Source organism: Elgaria multicarinata, chromosome 4 (assembly GCF_023053635.1).
Source record: "Elgaria multicarinata webbii isolate HBS135686 ecotype San Diego chromosome 4, rElgMul1.1.pri, whole genome shotgun sequence".
Lineage (NCBI taxonomy): Eukaryota > Metazoa > Chordata > Lepidosauria > Squamata > Anguidae > Elgaria > Elgaria multicarinata.
The window spans coordinates 110,730,317-110,747,605 of NC_086174.1; the positions used below are offsets into that span (position 1 = coordinate 110,730,317).

The 17,289-nt window shown below is 40.5% G+C and overlaps 1 protein-coding gene across 24 annotated transcripts in view; it reads right to left on the reverse strand.

Annotated features, from left to right (window-relative positions):
* Positions 1-17,289, reverse strand: part of RIMS1 (regulating synaptic membrane exocytosis 1) — a 278,881-nt gene that overhangs the window by 181,561 nt on the left and 80,031 nt on the right. For all 24 annotated transcript variants that reach the window (XM_063124987.1, XM_063124976.1, XM_063124984.1 and 21 more), the window contains exons 2-3: positions 5,012-5,225; positions 326-337 (exon numbers count right to left, since the gene is read on the reverse strand). In XM_063124987.1, coding sequence (XP_062981057.1) covers positions 326-337; positions 5,012-5,225 — 226 coding nt within the window. The remainder of the gene's footprint in view (positions 1-325; positions 338-5,011; positions 5,226-17,289) is intronic.

Here is a 17,289-nt window from a genome sequence, read left to right on the forward strand (position 1 = left end):
TTGTGATACTTATGCCTTTTGTTCAATATCTCGATTTTAGCATCTGCAAAAAATGCAGGAATGTAACTAGTTTCATTTCACAAAGGCCTTAGCTAGACCTAAGGATTATCCCAGGCAAATGGAGGGGTCATCCCTGCCTGCTCCCAAGATCCTGTCATTTGGATGCACAGGAACGATCCAGGGACGATCCTAGGCTATAGGCCTGGTCTAGCCATGGCCTAAGTAACTAAAAAAAAAATCAGTCAAATATTTCACATTAATCAGTTTCAAACATATTTGAACATAGCAACATTATTATAATATATGAAGAAACATGGATTCTAACCACTTTGTCCTCCTTTGGGAAAGCATCCAGGGAAGCAGCGAAAGAAGAAAAATATAAAGGAAAGAGAAAAAAGAAAAAGGAGGAAAACATTAATAGGCAGATATAAATAAGGTAATTCTAGCATTTCTGTAAACATAAGATTTTACTGAAAATAAATAACCCTTTGAAATTAAAATATTTGCAGCACCATATGCACAGAATTACAGTACATAAGAAGGAAAGACAAACTATCAACAAAGTAATTTCAAAATATATTCAGTGCTAAACATTTCGGCTTCTCCCTCCATCAGTAGTTGCGATGTTAAATGGGTGGCCTGAGTGGCAGTTGGAATGCTGGGAGATAAAAATTCCTAAGAAGAAGAACAGGAATGAGTGGTATAAAGTGGATGAATTGTCCTCCAAGTTAAGGCCATATGGTTCCAATTGAATAAACAAAGTACACTGACATGCTTGACTGAAAAGAAAACTTCTGGATCTACAGACACAGAACTCTTAGGCCTTAGCTAGACCTAAGGATTATCCCAGGCAAATGGAGGGGTCATCCCTGCCTGCTCCTGGGATCCCCTGTGTGTCATTTGGATGCACAGGGATGATCCCGGGACAATCCCGGGATATAGGCCTGGTCTACCCACGGCCAGAGTCTGCATAGCCTCAATCTGGAGGGGATTTCTTAAGCTTTATACCACTCACACCTCTGTTTTTCTTATTCTTAGGAATTCCAAACTGCCCTCTTCATATCCAATTAACATCACCATTCTTGATGACGGCAGAAGCCGAAAAGTTTAGCACTAAATATATTCTGAAAATATTGCCCTGTTGTTAGTCTACAGATACCGGAAGCATTTTAGCAGAAAATAAAGAAAGCACAGTGGAAGGGTTACATCAGGACTCAGCACTCCAGTTTTGATAGCATAGCTGGGATCCAAAGGGCCATGTGTAAAAGGCCACGTGTTACTGGGACTTTTCTTGGCAATCCTTTTCACTATATCCTCTGGTCCCTCACAAAAAGCTGCTCCCTCAGAAACAGGATTTATCATGACATGAGGGCAGGCAACTGGAAAAGAAAATTGGTAATTGCAGAGAAGATGACATGAGCAAAGCATCCCTGGCATAGGCCAGGGATGTTTTGGTGCTTTGACTGCACCGCAGCACAAGCCAAGCAGCCGTGACTGACACAGTGGGTGAAGCTCCCCTCCAGCCTCTGGCTCTGTTGGGGCACCTAGGCTGTGAGCAAATTTTCCCCAGCGAAGGAAAGCTAGCACACAGCAAAACCAGTCTTTGGCCAAATCGCAGCCAGCACTTTTGCTCGGGACCGGATGACTTCAGGGGTGTGGCCACGCAACTGGGCATCAAGGTCCAAATGGAAGGGATAACCCCAAAAGTGCTCGCCAACACTGCTGAGCTAGATGCCTCTACCTTCCTATTCAGGGATTCGACAAACAATAGGATCAAGTTGTAAATATTTTTAGGAGCATACCAAAAACAAGGTCATTGCAGTAATGCCTTTGTTGGTGCTGCTTTTGACAATACTTGTTTTCAAGACATTTAATTTCTTGTACACAATTAAAAAGTCAACAGTTAGAAGGATACATTAGCCCAAACTGTCTTCATTTTACATATGTCAATAATTAGGATTATTTCACTGTACGTAGGCATGCCTAAAAGTACCATCTAAATGCTTCCTGAGCTTTTACAAACACCTGGTAGCTACACCTCCTCATTGAAAACATCCTAGAAGCCTCTGCATCATCACAAAGGGCTGTGGGAAATCCTCTCGTTTTCTATGAGGAGGGGCACGTTGCTTATCCTCTAGCTTGAAGCCACAGCCTTCCTGGCCCAAGCTGCTTGATGTCCTAATGATGCCAGAGCTGAGGAGAGGGGGCTGATCTTGAAGAAGCTTGGCTTGACAGAGTCTAGCCCCACAGGCTGATGAAGTTGGCCAATGCTGCTTTAAGAAAGTCAGTGAATGCACACACGTAAACTTTTATTAGGACATGGCCCAACAGGGCACATGTTTCCATGTGGTGACATTATTTATGGCATTTGTAAACTGCCCAATAACCAAAGTTCTCTGAGCAGTTTGCAAATTAAACACATGAAATATTAGATACCAATAAAATGATAATAAAGCAGGTCAAATAAAAGCAAATTAAAACCACTAGCAGCAGCACAGTTAAGCCAAAAACAAAATAATAATGTGGTCCCATCTCCTCTACTCCATTGTTCCAGCCTGTCACAAGGACGTGGTAAAATTCACCTTACCTCATAACCAGATACTACAGATCAACAACCATACTGTATCTCATCAAGAGGGCCAATACCCTACAGCATAGGTTGACCATATGAAAAGGAGGACTGGGCTGCTGTATCTTTAACAGTTGCATAGAAAGGGGAATTTCTTCAGGTGTCATTGGTATGCATGCAGCACCTGGTCATCACAACAGTTAAAGCTGCAGGACCTATACTAGACAGACTAGATACAAAAGAGGGCAGGGCTCCTGAGGCTTTAATTGTTGTGATGAAGAGGGAATTTCACCAGGTGCTGTATGCATACAAATGACACCTGCTGACATTCCCCTTTTTATGCAGGAGCCCTGTCCTCCTTTCCATATGGTCACCATACTACAGCATGGCTGTCGAGCCTTCTTCAGCCACAGGCCACATTACAAAATGCTCAAGCTGGGCGTGGTGGGTGGGGAATATTCCATCTGTGGGCAGTGTCAAAGGCAGAGTGGGCAAGGCCAAATGTGCTTATTACCATTTTAAGCCTACTATGAAGTAAGCAGGGCAAGGCTTCTCCAAGTCTACTCAGAAGTAAGGAGTGCAGAGCCTACAGTGACTACATACGTGATAATGAAGGCGCATTCTAACATTCTGGGGGTGACTTTAGGAAGATTTGTTCCTTCCAATGGGATTTGCATGCGATCAAAATGCAGTGGAATGCTACTCCGATTCATAATTTAATTGAAATAAAATTGCTAGGGCTTTCATTTAAACACAGGAAAGAAATTCAAGGACAGAATAATGCTACTGTGATCCAGAGGGCAATTTGACCATTTTTGAAATGCACTTCTAGACTTAAGGCTCTTTTTTCCCCACAGCAAAAATACACACACATTTCAGTTGAATGTACTTAAAAGGATTATCTTAGTATAGCCACAGAAGACAACGGCATGTTAAACAATAATTTAGCTGAATATTTATTGAATAAAACTGGACATATATCGATAGTTAGTACATCAAATGGAAGGACTTCAGTTAACATGCAATGTCAGGCATGCAACATTGATCAATACCATGAAAAATATAGAGCAAATCCATGTTGTTGTTAGTTAGTTAGTTAGTTTGATTGCCACCATACTATCAGTGGGAGCTGGTGGTCCTATGTGAGTGGGATGGTGAATCTGCTCTTGGTTTTAGTCTGAACCAATGAGAACTCTAAAGATACTATCCAAGGTGCTGAACCCATGTTGGAAATTGGGTTCAGCATGCTGGATAGCTCCTTTAGAGTTCTGACTGAAACCCAGAGAGTATTCACTGCATCACTGACACAGGAGCCACTAGTCTCCACTGCAAACTATTTGTTGTACTGAGTGACCAGCTCTTTCATTAAGCTCTTTAGACAAAGCTAGCCGAATAAACCAACATTTGATTGGCATATTTCTCTCCCCGCCCCCACTGTGGAAGTAAGCTGATCAAATCACCAGCAATTGGGGAGAGGAGAGTGCAGATGGCTTGATGGCTTGGTGTAAGCAAAAAGAGGAGTTTCCACAAATGCACCAAAGACCACCCATCTGTGGCCTCTCCAATTGCAGAGATTGAGACTGAGGTGTTGACATTTCTTCACCCAAAAATAAAAGGCCATATCCAGGAGCTGTTACTAGAGGCAATTTGGCTCCCCTGACCCTAGCCATTACTGAAAGCAATATGGCTTCCCCATATGTAGTGTGTTAAATTCAATGGGTAGTATCTGAGCTTTTATACACAATTAATTAGCTATTAATCGCTGTATCTACTTTTAGTTTCATTGCAGAACTGAAATCCGAGCACTACATGAGAAGTGTTTCCTTTCCTGATTTTCCACTACATACCCTCTAAGTGGCACTGTGGTATAGCAGAATAATGCAAATACACAAGCAAAAATGGAACTTTCTTTCACTTTCACAATTAAATGCTGCATTTTTTCTACTCTAAATAAACTTTCTGAACTTGCTGGTTAGACACAGAAGCAAACCTGGAGGGTAACAATGAGGTCTAAAGAACCCATAAACAACTGCGAGTGCGCAATAATGCATCATATAGAAAAACCCTCCAGCGTTAGTTCTATGTTCAGTAGATGGAAATTAGTCATCTCATTCATTTCATCTACTAACACTGGATACTAACCAGTAACACTACTTTTTGTCAATATTCTTAATTAACTGTTCTGTAAGACTATAGAAAACGTTCAAGATGCAATAAATCAGAATAGACTGTCTATATTTTGTTTATAAGAGATTGATTTCACACGCACATACACAACATGGAGTGATGACATTTGAGAATAAACATAAACAACTGATGAAATGATAAAATACAATGGGTTGAGGTGAGTGAGGTTGTGGAGATAGAAACGCACGTAACAAACAACAGGATGCGCTAGCAATGGAATCTATCACGATTATTTACATGCAGTAGAAAACTTACATTGTTTGATCGTAGGGAAACACGGCCTCCACATCTGGCACAAAACTTTGTCCGGCAGTAGGAGCATAAATGGCCACAACCATCGGCAAACTTAGTTTTGTGACAGATTCCACACGTCGGCGCGTCGTCCTTGTGTTCTCCTTGGTAACGGCGGGATTCCTCACCTATTTTTCGTACTTGCTCTTTGTAACTTTCAAATTGTTGGTGCAATCTTCTGTAAGGAAAAGAAAACTTTTTATAGCAAGAGCTCCAAGGCAAGCTCACTCATTGACTGCATAGTTTTAATTCATATATTATGTGTATCTTTACAAGAGGCCAAATATAAAGTCAGTGTGGCCCTGATCCAAGGGCCACACTGACTTTCTGCCACATTATCATACTCAAAATTCTAGGAACCGTTTCAGAACAAAAAGGCAAAAGAAAAAGTCCTAGCAATAGAAGTCCATTTGTTGTCATTCCTAAGTTTAATCCATTTACTAAACTTATTATTACTTTCAGTTTCCTTTGAAAGTTTTTCATAAACACCCTGCTACCATTTTGTTCATAAAATTTTCAAGTGAAAGCTGTCATGCGCCAGCAGTCCCACACTTCGCTACATCAAGCAAAACAGAAAATGTAAACAACCATCAGAAACTTTTGGCTTAACTCCTCAGTCCTTACTTGTACTCAAACAAACCAGTATCTCAGAGGAATGGCCGACATTCCTTCATTAATAATTGGTCAGAATGAGGGAGTCCATCAGGCCGTGAAGCCATGTAAGAGGGACTAAAGTGAGACTGAATTTCTTAGATCACCTGAGAGCTAAACTACACATTGAGCAGGAGTCCCAAACACAAGTGTGCTCCAAATTTGATTGGAGCAGCAGCACTGGGATGGGCACTACGTAATCCTTTCACCCTCTCTGAATTTTCCATGTGAACCTCCTGTTAGCCCTGATGGTGGAAAGATGTATTGTTTATATGCCAGACAGGCACGAATTCAGATTAGAAAAATGTCTTAAGAGGAAAGAATTAAACACATACACTCTCCACCAGCACCAGTGATCCAATAAAATTTGGATAAACACCTGCACTCACTTGCTTGAAAGTAAAAATATGTGTAAAAATTAGATCTCCCATACGATGTAGAAATTTGCCCCCAATTCTTAAGCTTTTGCCAGCAGTTCTCCCCTAAACCTGTGACCCTGATGCAGCTGCGAGGGAGAAATTCCCAATAGGCCTGCAGGACTCATGGTGTGAACACAATGGTACCTTACAGTTGACAGCAGGTGTAGAGCTCTATTAAACAGTAAGGATTAAATCTAAGCAGACACCTGACATACTTTTGTATTGGGTTTGGGGTTGTTGGTTTGTATTTCCTTTTCAACCAGAGGTATCCCCCCCACACACACACACACATTCATACCTACTACATAGAAAATATTGTGTTCACATCGGTAGGAGATGCTTAAGAAGCAAGAAACACATACTTTTCCCTGTGAGACATATGTCTTCTCATATACATCTCCCAGAAGGAAGGCAATTCAGCCAATTCTTTGAAGCTCTAATTGTAGCCAAACAACATCTTCCGCTAGGAAATACTGCCAATACATTACTGCCTTGTGCTATAACAGTTGTCCAGCAGATGGCACCAGAGATTGCCATTTCTCCTAGACCTTACTCCGTTTTAAGAAAACTTTGGGATAACCTATTCTTACATTGCAAAACTCTTTTCATAATTGCAAGAAAATATGTTGCCAAAAAATCTCAACGCCAACCTACATGAGGAAAGTAGAATGTATGTCTATCCATGTGTTCACTTAGCTTGAGCCCTGCAGAAACTTCCAATTGTGTGAGCTATTCTAAACATTTCAAAAGTGAGTTGAGCAGAGTGTGCAAATTACAGCTTCTGCTCACAATGAATTATTCAGATAACCTGTTCACCACAATCATTCTTGCATCTTGACAAAGAAAGCAGCCGGCCACAAGTATACCTTAAGATCTAGGACTTTGTTCATCACACTCATCATATGCATCTTTGTATCCCCCCCCCCCCCAACTATGTAGGGGTCAGTTTAAAAACTCAACGTATGCTGTTAAATGATTTTGCAAAGTCCACATCCCACGTTGTGTGGAACTTTCTGCATTTTGAAAAAATGTGTAAGGGATCCCCCATGCACAGAAGTTTACAGCAAAGTGGGTTACTGTTGAATTTCATTTTTTGTATATTTTTAAAAACTTCAATAAAACCAACAGCCTAACCACTGCTCTGCATTTTTATTCACCTCAAAAGAAAATATCTACTGAAAGATAAAAGTGCTTCAAAATCCTGATAACCCAAGAGGCACAACTGGCTGATTATGAGTCAGTGATGTATGATAGCTAAAAGAAAGGAAGCTAAAAACGCCAGGTTCCCACTATGCCAGCTCCCCCAAAAAGATCACAGGCAGATGTTCAACCAGGAAGTATTTCTTTGGCCAAGCCAGCAAGATCTATTATAGCCCTTCTTTTTCATCTTTATGCTTTTATGTATCAAAGATGATGAAACACCTTGTGAAAAGCTCCATCTCATGTGGTTTCTTCAGGCCCACGTTTTCTATTGAGTCCAACCAGGCACTTCTAAAAAGCTTCTGCTTCTGAGTGCAATGGGATATGGGAGTGGGGGTTGTCCTTATGTAAAGAATCAGAATTGGGTTGAAAATAGCTAACATGAGAAAGACATTATCACGGGGCAACAACCATTCCTTGTGACCCTAAGGGGTTTAAAACTGGGTAGTTTGTTTCCCATGGGCAGCAAAACTGTCATGGCTGTTGAAGCGCATTAGAGAAGCCAGTTTCAGCATCAACATGCCCATCATCATTATTATTATTATTATTATTATTATTATTATTATTATTACATGTCATGTTTCCTCTTTAACCTCCTGCCTTCTTGGGAGACAATAAGTAATCCACGAAGCTTTATTTAAGCAATAAACATCTCTTCCCCTCTGAAGAGAGTCTAATCTCTTGGAACTAAGCAAGACAATTGTCAGTTCAAGAAGAAGAAAGCCTTTTCCCAAAACGCATTAACTTCAGAGAGGCTAGTTCTGAGGTGGCTTCTGAGGCGAGGCGAGGCGAGGCGGGCCGACTTTCTCTCGCCTTCCTTTCGCTCCGCTCATTTTAGCCAGCGATGTACTCTAGGATCAGTTAGCCTGTTGGTGCTCTCTCCTTCGGAAGAATGTTGGCTTCCCACTGTATTATTTGCCCTTGATGGGATAAGCTCTGGAAAGAGTTCAGCACCAGCTGGTGAAGAGTTCGTGAGAGCTTTCTCCCTCACTGATACAGGCTGGCCTGTGTCTGGCGCCGACTCCTCTACATCAGAGGCTGATTCTGATTGATTAGCTGAAACACCGTCTTCCAAACTAGGGGGAGCAGAGCTAGACGTGACATTACTTTTATATCCTATTTTTTCCCCTCCAAGGAACCCCAGGTAGTTTACATGGTCCTCCTCCTCCTCTACTCCATTTTATCCTCACAGCAATAACCGTAAGGAGCGATAGCGAACAGGCCCTGAAGTTACCCACCAACAGTTGGCACCAAGACAGCTGACTGAGCAGGCACACTATAGTGAGATGTGCTGTATTCTCTTAGATCTATAGTACTTATTTCTGAATTTGCATCTATACATATAAATTAGCATATGCAACATTTATGCAAATCTGTGTCTTCTTTTGTCCTCTTTTCTTTTTTGATGATGATGATGATGACGACAATGATGCATTTCCTCTTTTTTGACAATTCATAAGTTGCTACCCTATCTACAATTAAATGTTGCAGCGTATCCTCACCTTATTGCCACAGTGCTCTGTTCAGGGTACTTGCCAGCCACCCAGGTTTTCCTCCCTTTCTTTCTTTCTCACATTTCTAATAACTAATGTTCGCTCGGCAGATTACAAACAATTAAAAAAAAAACTAAAATGCTGCACTATAGTTAAAAATATAAAATACAGTACTAATTTTAAAAGAATAAAATACCATAGAATGCAAAATAATAAACAGCACAGGAATCAATAAAACAGCCATAATAACCTAGGAATAGGTCTCTAAAATGCCTAGGAGAAAAGCTGTAAGATGCTCAAGCAGTGAAATCCATCCTCTTCACTACCAAACAGTTCTTGGGTTTTATTTTTCAACTTACACTAAACATTCAATAGCTACTGAGCATGGTCTAAACTTCAACAGTCTGGACTTCTGTGGGGGTGGGGAGCTGCCTCTTAGGGTTCCCCTTCTCCAAATCTCAAGCATACTGACATCTCCCTCTTAATTTTCAGTGGCCCAATTTTGCCTTCAATCCTCTCAGTACTCACCAATTGAATTCATTGTTAGAAGAAGTGATAATTCTGTATGGCATGACTGATTTTATTGGATGAAAGAGACATTCTCGAGGGATGCAATAAATATACACATAGTTAATGCAAGAAGAGAAATGCAAAGGGAGGAAAAGGGTCCTGTCCACTCTGCATGTTAACCTTACTTCTATTTGTGGAATTGGCTCAGACCGCTTACAATACGGATCTGCCTGTTTCTTATAGAGCTTTTTGTGGAATGAGTCTTAGAAGCTCCAAATTTTACTTCAAACAGGAAGGAAGGGAAAAAAGGAAGAAATTTAAAAAAGGAAGAAATAGTCAAGAATGTGACTATCTCCGCTTTAAAGTGGGATGGGTGACCAAAAAAGAATGACTTCTCCAAGGCAACAAGGAATTTCCCTGCTTTGGCCACGTCTCACCTGTTCAGGTAACCAAGTAGGTATTCTGATTTTGAATACAGAAGAACTGTAATCATGAATACCTTGTGAATACAGCCTTTCTAAAATAGCATTATCTGAGATCGCTTCAAACTTTTAATCAGCAAGCTGCAAAGTTGGTTCTCTTAACACATGCTGGAAAATTTTGGGTAGCAGAATCAGTCAGCTAGGTTTGTTCTCTGCTTCAATGGATTTTCAGCATCTGGGATAGTACAATAGTAATCTTACCCTGTAGTTTTCAAGAGCCTATACAATATCCAGATTTATTTATTTTTAAAGGAACACCTAGAAAAATATGGCTGAGTCAACGCACAACTTCAGTTTTGCTAATTTTCCATCAACACAATTGCAGTACTGCTGCTAAGATGTGAATTCATATCCAAAGGAAGGAGTGGGCTAAATACACAGCACTTCCCTGTTTCGTTTAAAATACACACAAATATAGTTATTATTCTATTAAGAGAGGCTGAATCCTTAGGGAAACACTTTATGAGAAAAATAAGCAATAATTTGTAATACTGTAGAAAAAAATAGTAATTGTTCACCAGTCACAACAAGAAACAGGATAGCCCTCTGGTCTATGATGATATATAATTAAGTTTTCAAGTTTTTAATCTGAATCCTCATTTTGAAGACTTTTTTTTCGAAGCCAAAAGAAGTCAACAGTCATAAGAAACTAGTCGAGGAAACCTATGCATGTTTACTCAAAAGTAAATTCCACTATGTTCAATGAAGCTTACTCCCAGGTGAGTGTGCATAAGACTGGAGCCAAAATGTTGCAAGTAAAGCCAAACTGATAGTCCACACTTGCCATTGGAAAATCAGTTAATAAAGAATACAAGAGTTTACAAAAGGTTTACAAATCCAACTTGTGCAGCAGGATTTCCCATCCTTGCCTCCTCCCTGCAGCACCCCAAATCTGCTCGAGAGGGTACCCCACCCTTCCGGAGCAGATTGGGAGGGGAAATCCATTCCACCAGTATTTTTCCTTTTGTTGGCAAAATGTCTCCTTTGGATCCCAGACAATTTGTGTGGTATATCCATCTAATAAATACATAAATAAATACATTTTAATTGCTTTTAAACAATGCACACCACTGAAGTTATTTTAAATTAAGATTTCCAATGAGTTTTCCACCCCTTCATCTATATGCAGATCCCAACATCTTAATAGATCATACCCTCCCAGCTTGCCCAGATTAAAACAGGAACACTTAAGATCTTGTACGATTTTATGCTCCTAGCCAGGATATCTGCCTGGGCATCATCTCTCCCCTCACCTTGCAGATGGCTCTTTCTCGCTGCTGTACATTCAACTGACCATCAGAATTTGCTTTTTTATACATTCTAGGATGTTAAATACGATTCCCCAAGGATCCGGCGCACTTAATATAGAACAGCTGCAACTCAAATATATTTAGCAACATTTATGAACTGGATAAATAGTTGCAGGCATTGAAGGGAGACCGTGTACTACTGTTTTGTGTCTACAGGAAATTCTGAATGAGACTTTTATTGCCTCGTTTACAAAATTTTATGAGGAGTACAGATGATATCATCTTCCAGTTGTAGGCCTCCTGAGTTTTTCCACTATTTCTGTCTTTTTTCCCACCAGGAAAAAAAATCTATTAAGGAACAAAAGATGGAATAGGTGCACGATAGGGATGTGTCAGGCCCAAACTCTCTGCAGAAGGACTCCCAAAAGGCATGGAAACAGATTCAGAGTCAGATGAGGAAGAGGGCAAAGGGGTGATGGAGCTACCAAAGTCGGAGGAGATAGAGCAGAAGGAGTGACAGAAAGGAATTTTTCCAGATGCTGGCTAATCAGCTGGATGAGAGCCATCCAGAGACCTCTCCCTCTGTGGGAATACCAAATCTTACGAAGGAGGAGGAGTTAGGAGTGGGTGAGGAAGAAGGAGCAACTTCTGGACATGAGCCATTCTAAAAGGCTGGCTGCTTGAAAGAGGTCTATAGGGGAAGAACCTCCACTATATGAAGAGCTACATTACTCTGTGCTTTTATATGTTAAAATATTATATGTTAAAATTTCATTGGGCTAGGAGTTTGCTTTCATTTATATTTGGAAAATATTAAATTTATATTTTTAAAAAAATGCCAAAGCTAAATATAGGCTACTAATTTTTTTTTGGCATCCTACTTTGTTCCTTCTTAAGGGGAGAAGAAAATAACAACAACAACAACAACAACAACAACAACACTCCGCAAAGAAGATTTAGCAGGATTCAGAAGGAAACACATCATTGTGTTTACCAGCCAATCAGTGCTGAATTCTCATTCAATCCCACCCTAACCCCACCCCTGAGCCATACGAGACAACAGTGTTAGCAAAATAAGAGTGCTTCAGAATGTTTGGGAATCAAGAGCGCTGATTAGCTAGCAAGGAGGCAGTGATTTATAATAGAGAGAATGAGTACAAAAACACTTAGTGAACATTTTGTTGCTGGTACCAAGCCATAGTCAACTAACAGCTGCAAACAAGTGGAGAAAGAATTAACATAAACACTGGCAGCGTGGGCGTCATTTAAAAATAGTCATAGCAATTGAGCCACTTGATCCCAGATAACCTTATTCTGAATTCAGTTTTTATTTTATTTTTCTTCTTGTTCTTCTTCACCAACTTAAATATGCATGGGACTTTGCACTCTGTGGTTATAACTGATGACAGTGTCTTGATTTCCCCCCTATTCTTAGGGTATGCCTTGTCCTTAATTTATTTTTATTTATTTATTGCATTTGTATACTGCCTCATAGCCGAAGCTCTCTGGGTGGTACACATAAGATAAAACATTTAAAAACAATATACAAAAATTAAAAACCACAAAAACATGCAAATTGTACATACATTTAAAACCACTGTAACAACTTTAGAAACGATGAGCCCCCCAAAATCACATATTGCTAAATGCCTGGGAGATGCATCTAATGCTCTTATAGGCATTAAGCAGAAAATGGGCCAATCCCCCTGCCCGCCCAGGAGGGGCTACCGCCACCGCTGCTGACCAGCTCCAGCAGGTGCTCTGGAGAGCCCTATTAGCATCTGCCACAGTGAGAGTGTGGCCAGTGGGGCTCTCTAGGGCAGCCAGCCACCCTCTGTTTGCCTCATCACAGGAAGAGCCGCATAGCCAGACTAACCGGCTGTTGCAGTCTCACAAGATCTGGGTGAGCTCTCACAAGAGCTCCACAGCTACTCTTCCAGTCATGCAGCTCTCCACATGATGAGGCAAACCAAAGGGGGCAGTGGCAGCAAAGGGAAAGGGTTGGGTGATGCAGTGGTGATGTGTGTTCTCTCTCGCCTCACACAGCGAGAGAGATTGTGCTAGAGCTTATAGTCTCAATAACCACACAAATATGATCTTCAGAAGGGGCTAAGCTGCTGTGTGCATTCTAGATAAAAGGCTGTACTCCCAATATTATAGTTACTGTACTTGTCCCAAAGCTATGGTCTGAAGAAGAAACATGATGCAGCAACTTTGCGGAAGCTAAGTAGCTGGATGGGAATTACCCATGGAACCTATGGCCATTTCTACACCAGCCCAGTGTAGAGGGAGGGAGGGGCTATTTCGTGATATCCTGCTCAGAAGCCCAGCCTGACCCTAACAAGTTAGTAGTAGTAGAGAGCTTCGGCTATCAGTTGGTAGAGAAATGTAATTAATTAATTCTCAGAGACATTCTCTCACAAACATGGGTCAATGCTAACAGGATGTACAAGGAGACTCAGGCACTGCTCTGGACAAGAGTTCTGTTAATGAAGAGAGCATATTGTAATTTCCCCCCGATATGCAAATAGAAGTTCCTTCAATGCTTTACCAACAACACAAGAAAAAGGTAAAACTACATTAACGTGAAGAGAATCAGCTTCCAAATAATGAAAGAGGTGGACACACCCACCCCAGCCAGCTTACACACACCCCTCCAAGCTACTAAATATTTTTAAGGGGTGTTACATCACTGTCAGAAGATACTTGAGGTTGGGCTTTGTCAGAACTCTGAAGGTAGTTTCTGTAGCTGCCTCTCTGCATCGACTTGATGCAACAATGTGGAACAAAGGCACTAGGTGTGTGGCTATTGTTTTTGATGGCACTCACACGTTTACTATAACGTGCAATTTGGCCCTCTTGTCGAACCTTTGCCTATGGGGCTCAGTAGGGTCCAAAACCCCCCAATAAAATTATACATAGAATTATGTCACTATCACAGTCAGCAATGAGACATGGAAATGACGTGGTTTCTGTGTAGGAACAAAGCTGCAAACAGCTTCAAATAGCAAGACAGTAAATCTCTTGTAAATATGTTGCCAAAATGTTCATGGAATCAACATTAGTTATTTCCTCCTATCTAATAAAATGCTCTATTTTCACTCTGTGCTTACTTGGCATCCAAGAAACTGGAGAGTCATAGATGAAAGTGAGGTGAATCACTATCTTGCAACCATGTAAATTGTCTTTTAAAATAAATATGATTTATTTATTTATGCCTGGCAATGACACAGATCAGATAAAAGGAAAGTGAACTGGATGGTTTATTCAAAATGATTTCACCCCAGCTGGGTAAATCCATTTTTAAAATAAATATATTATTTTTGCATAGTGTAAAACCCTAGGCCTTAGTTATTGGAAACATAAAACATTAACACTGTTTGTTTTACCTGCAGCACCAAAGTGCCTTTCTCTTTCCATCTCTTCCTGGCCCCATCACACCTCCTGGGGTGAAATCTTTTCCTGCTTTGCACATGTCCTGATTATAACCACCATATGTTCTTACAATTTTAGTAGTTCTGCTCTGCTTTGCAGACCACTGTGCTTCGTCATATCTTTGCTGCTCACCCTGTCTTACCATCTGATACCTATCATCTGTTTAGCACAGTGCAAGCCAAAAGCATTTACTTTCTTTGCTCAAATGCATATGAGAAACAGTGATTGCAGTACACTACTGAGCCCTGTGTGAAGTATTCTAGTGCTCAGAAAAAAAGAAGCCTGGATCGCAGAGCAAAGGCTGCTCTCCTGTTATGAGAAGCTGCCTTCTACCCAGTCAAGACCACTGGTCCATCAGTATTGTCTACACTGGCTGGCAGGGGCTCTCCAGGTTGTGCGCTGGGACATGTGGCAGGCAAAGCATGTGCTCTACCGCGGAGCTAGGGCCCTTCCCTTTAGTCACAGTCAAAATGATAAAGAAAAGAATAAAACCCATGGATCTCTAAGAATATTGATCCCATATTTAATCATGGTTATTTCCAATTTTCAAATTTGGTGGTGGTGGGTAAAATTACACTAGCTTAAGTCCTTGAAGGTATTTTGCATTTAGGACTGCTAATGGAGAGCAGTCCAACACATCTGGAGGGCAGGTTGGGGAAGGAGGAAGTACACTAAGAACATAAGACGAGCTTTGTTGGATCAGACCAAGGGTCCATCTAGTCCAGCATTCTGTTCCCAGAGTGGCCAACTAGCTATTCACCAAGAACCTACAAGCAGGACATGAGTGGATCAGCATTCTCCCACAATGTTCTCTAGCAACTGAACTTCATACTACCTCTGATACTGGAAGTAGTATATAGCCATCAGGATTAGTGGCCATTGATGGCCTTTTCCTCCATAAATTTGTCTAACACCCTTTTAAAGCCATCCAAATTGGTGGCCATTTTGTGACAAAATGAGTATGAATGACTGGGAAGAGGCCTATGAAGGCATCAGCCCACACCTGTGTGGGACACTCTAACCTTTCACCAACAGCACTCTTGCATGGTGCTGTGCAGCTTGCTCCCTGCCTTTGCTCCCTCCAACCAGACACCCACTAGCAAATGCACATGGTTCCCCTTCTCACACACTACTTAACTGGAGTTGGGATAAACAGTGGAATGTCCAACTCCATGTGGGTATTCAGGTAACATTTCCTTCTTATCGCTTCCTGAGTCTCCATTCAAAATATCTGTTGGCAGCGCATGAAATTCAAATGGCTCATATTAACTAAACATATAAAAAGGGACAACCACAGAATTACAATATGTAAATCCCTACCCCATCCCACAATTTCTTCATGGTATTTTCAAATCAATTGTATCACAACAAGACTCTGAGATTAATCCTATCTTCTCCCCTCACTGATATCAACAGGAAAAACCGTGTAGTAAAATGTAGTAGAACCAACGCAGCACCTTGATGTCTACATGGTATAATCCTCAAGCCTGTTTTAAGCAAACTACAAACAACAGACCAAATAATAAGGATTTCAAGATTGTGCTTCTTATTTATACATTTCAGATGTTGGCAGGTTAGTAAAGCAAGCTGTTTGCAATACTGAATTTCTACAGAATACTTTTGCTTTTTGTTTAGAATTGCCAATTAACATGTCCCCACTGTCAGAAAAAGGTTCCTTAATTAAGCTCATGAAAAGGCTTTAGAATTCTTGACACAAATAGAGCACTTGTTATTGTGAGTGATGTCGCACACAGTTTTGCTACATTCCCACATACAGGTAAAATCTTTTCTCTCTCTTTTTTTTAAAGGAAAAATGTAGAACATTTATGACAATTGTACTTTAAATGCAAATATATTTCAGTTTGCCTTCAGTCTTGTGCCTTACGTTGGAATATGTTGCATACGGTAATTGGATCAATGTAATTGCACAATGTAATTGCTGCTGTTCAGTGTAAACAGTGTGAATTGTTGTTCATCTATATACTCTCCTCAACTCTAATTAAGAGAACACTTTGGGGGACCCGAAATTTTGGCATGTCTTTTTGTCTAAGCTCCCAAAAGCCAAAAATGCAATGTTGTATTCAGTTAGATTCCTGCCCCCCCTTGCTTACTCTACTCATAAATCACAGTTTTAAACTTCAAGTATTTGTTCTGATTTTAGCATAGTTGTCTTGTTCTAGGTAACAATATGATTTGCATTAAGCCAGTGCAGAGTCGTTTAGAATGACAAGAGCCAGGGTACAGCAGACTTTTTTTTTTAATCCTACTTAAATTTTACTGATAATAAGAATAGGTGGCAAGTTCTTGGAAAAAATCAGAGATTTAAAAGGATCCTGTCACTACAAATTCAGACCAGTAGATCATTTATACCAGGATCCTGCATCCCAAGTATTGCAAGCAGCCAATGCTATGATAAAAGAGTAGGAGAACAGAGGAGATATTATTATGCAACATTCCAGTTTTCTGATAGGGATGTGCATTCATTTTTGAACAAATAAAAAATTGAACCAAATGGTGCCCAATGAAATCCATGGGATCTTAAATGTTTCCACAATAAAACCAACATTTGGAATGAATTGAATTAATTTGTGAAAAGGATGTGAAATTTTGAACTATGACGTTGGCACAGAATAGAAGAGAAATAGTTTGAAACTGACGTGCAGTCGGCACGCTTAAGATCATTTAACATTAGAACACCAGTTCAAATCTACCCTTCCTTGCAGATTTGGAGCCAAAACAGCATTATCCACACATAAGAGAAAGGTATCAGCAGACTTAGGTTAACTCCAAGTTTAGAGGGGT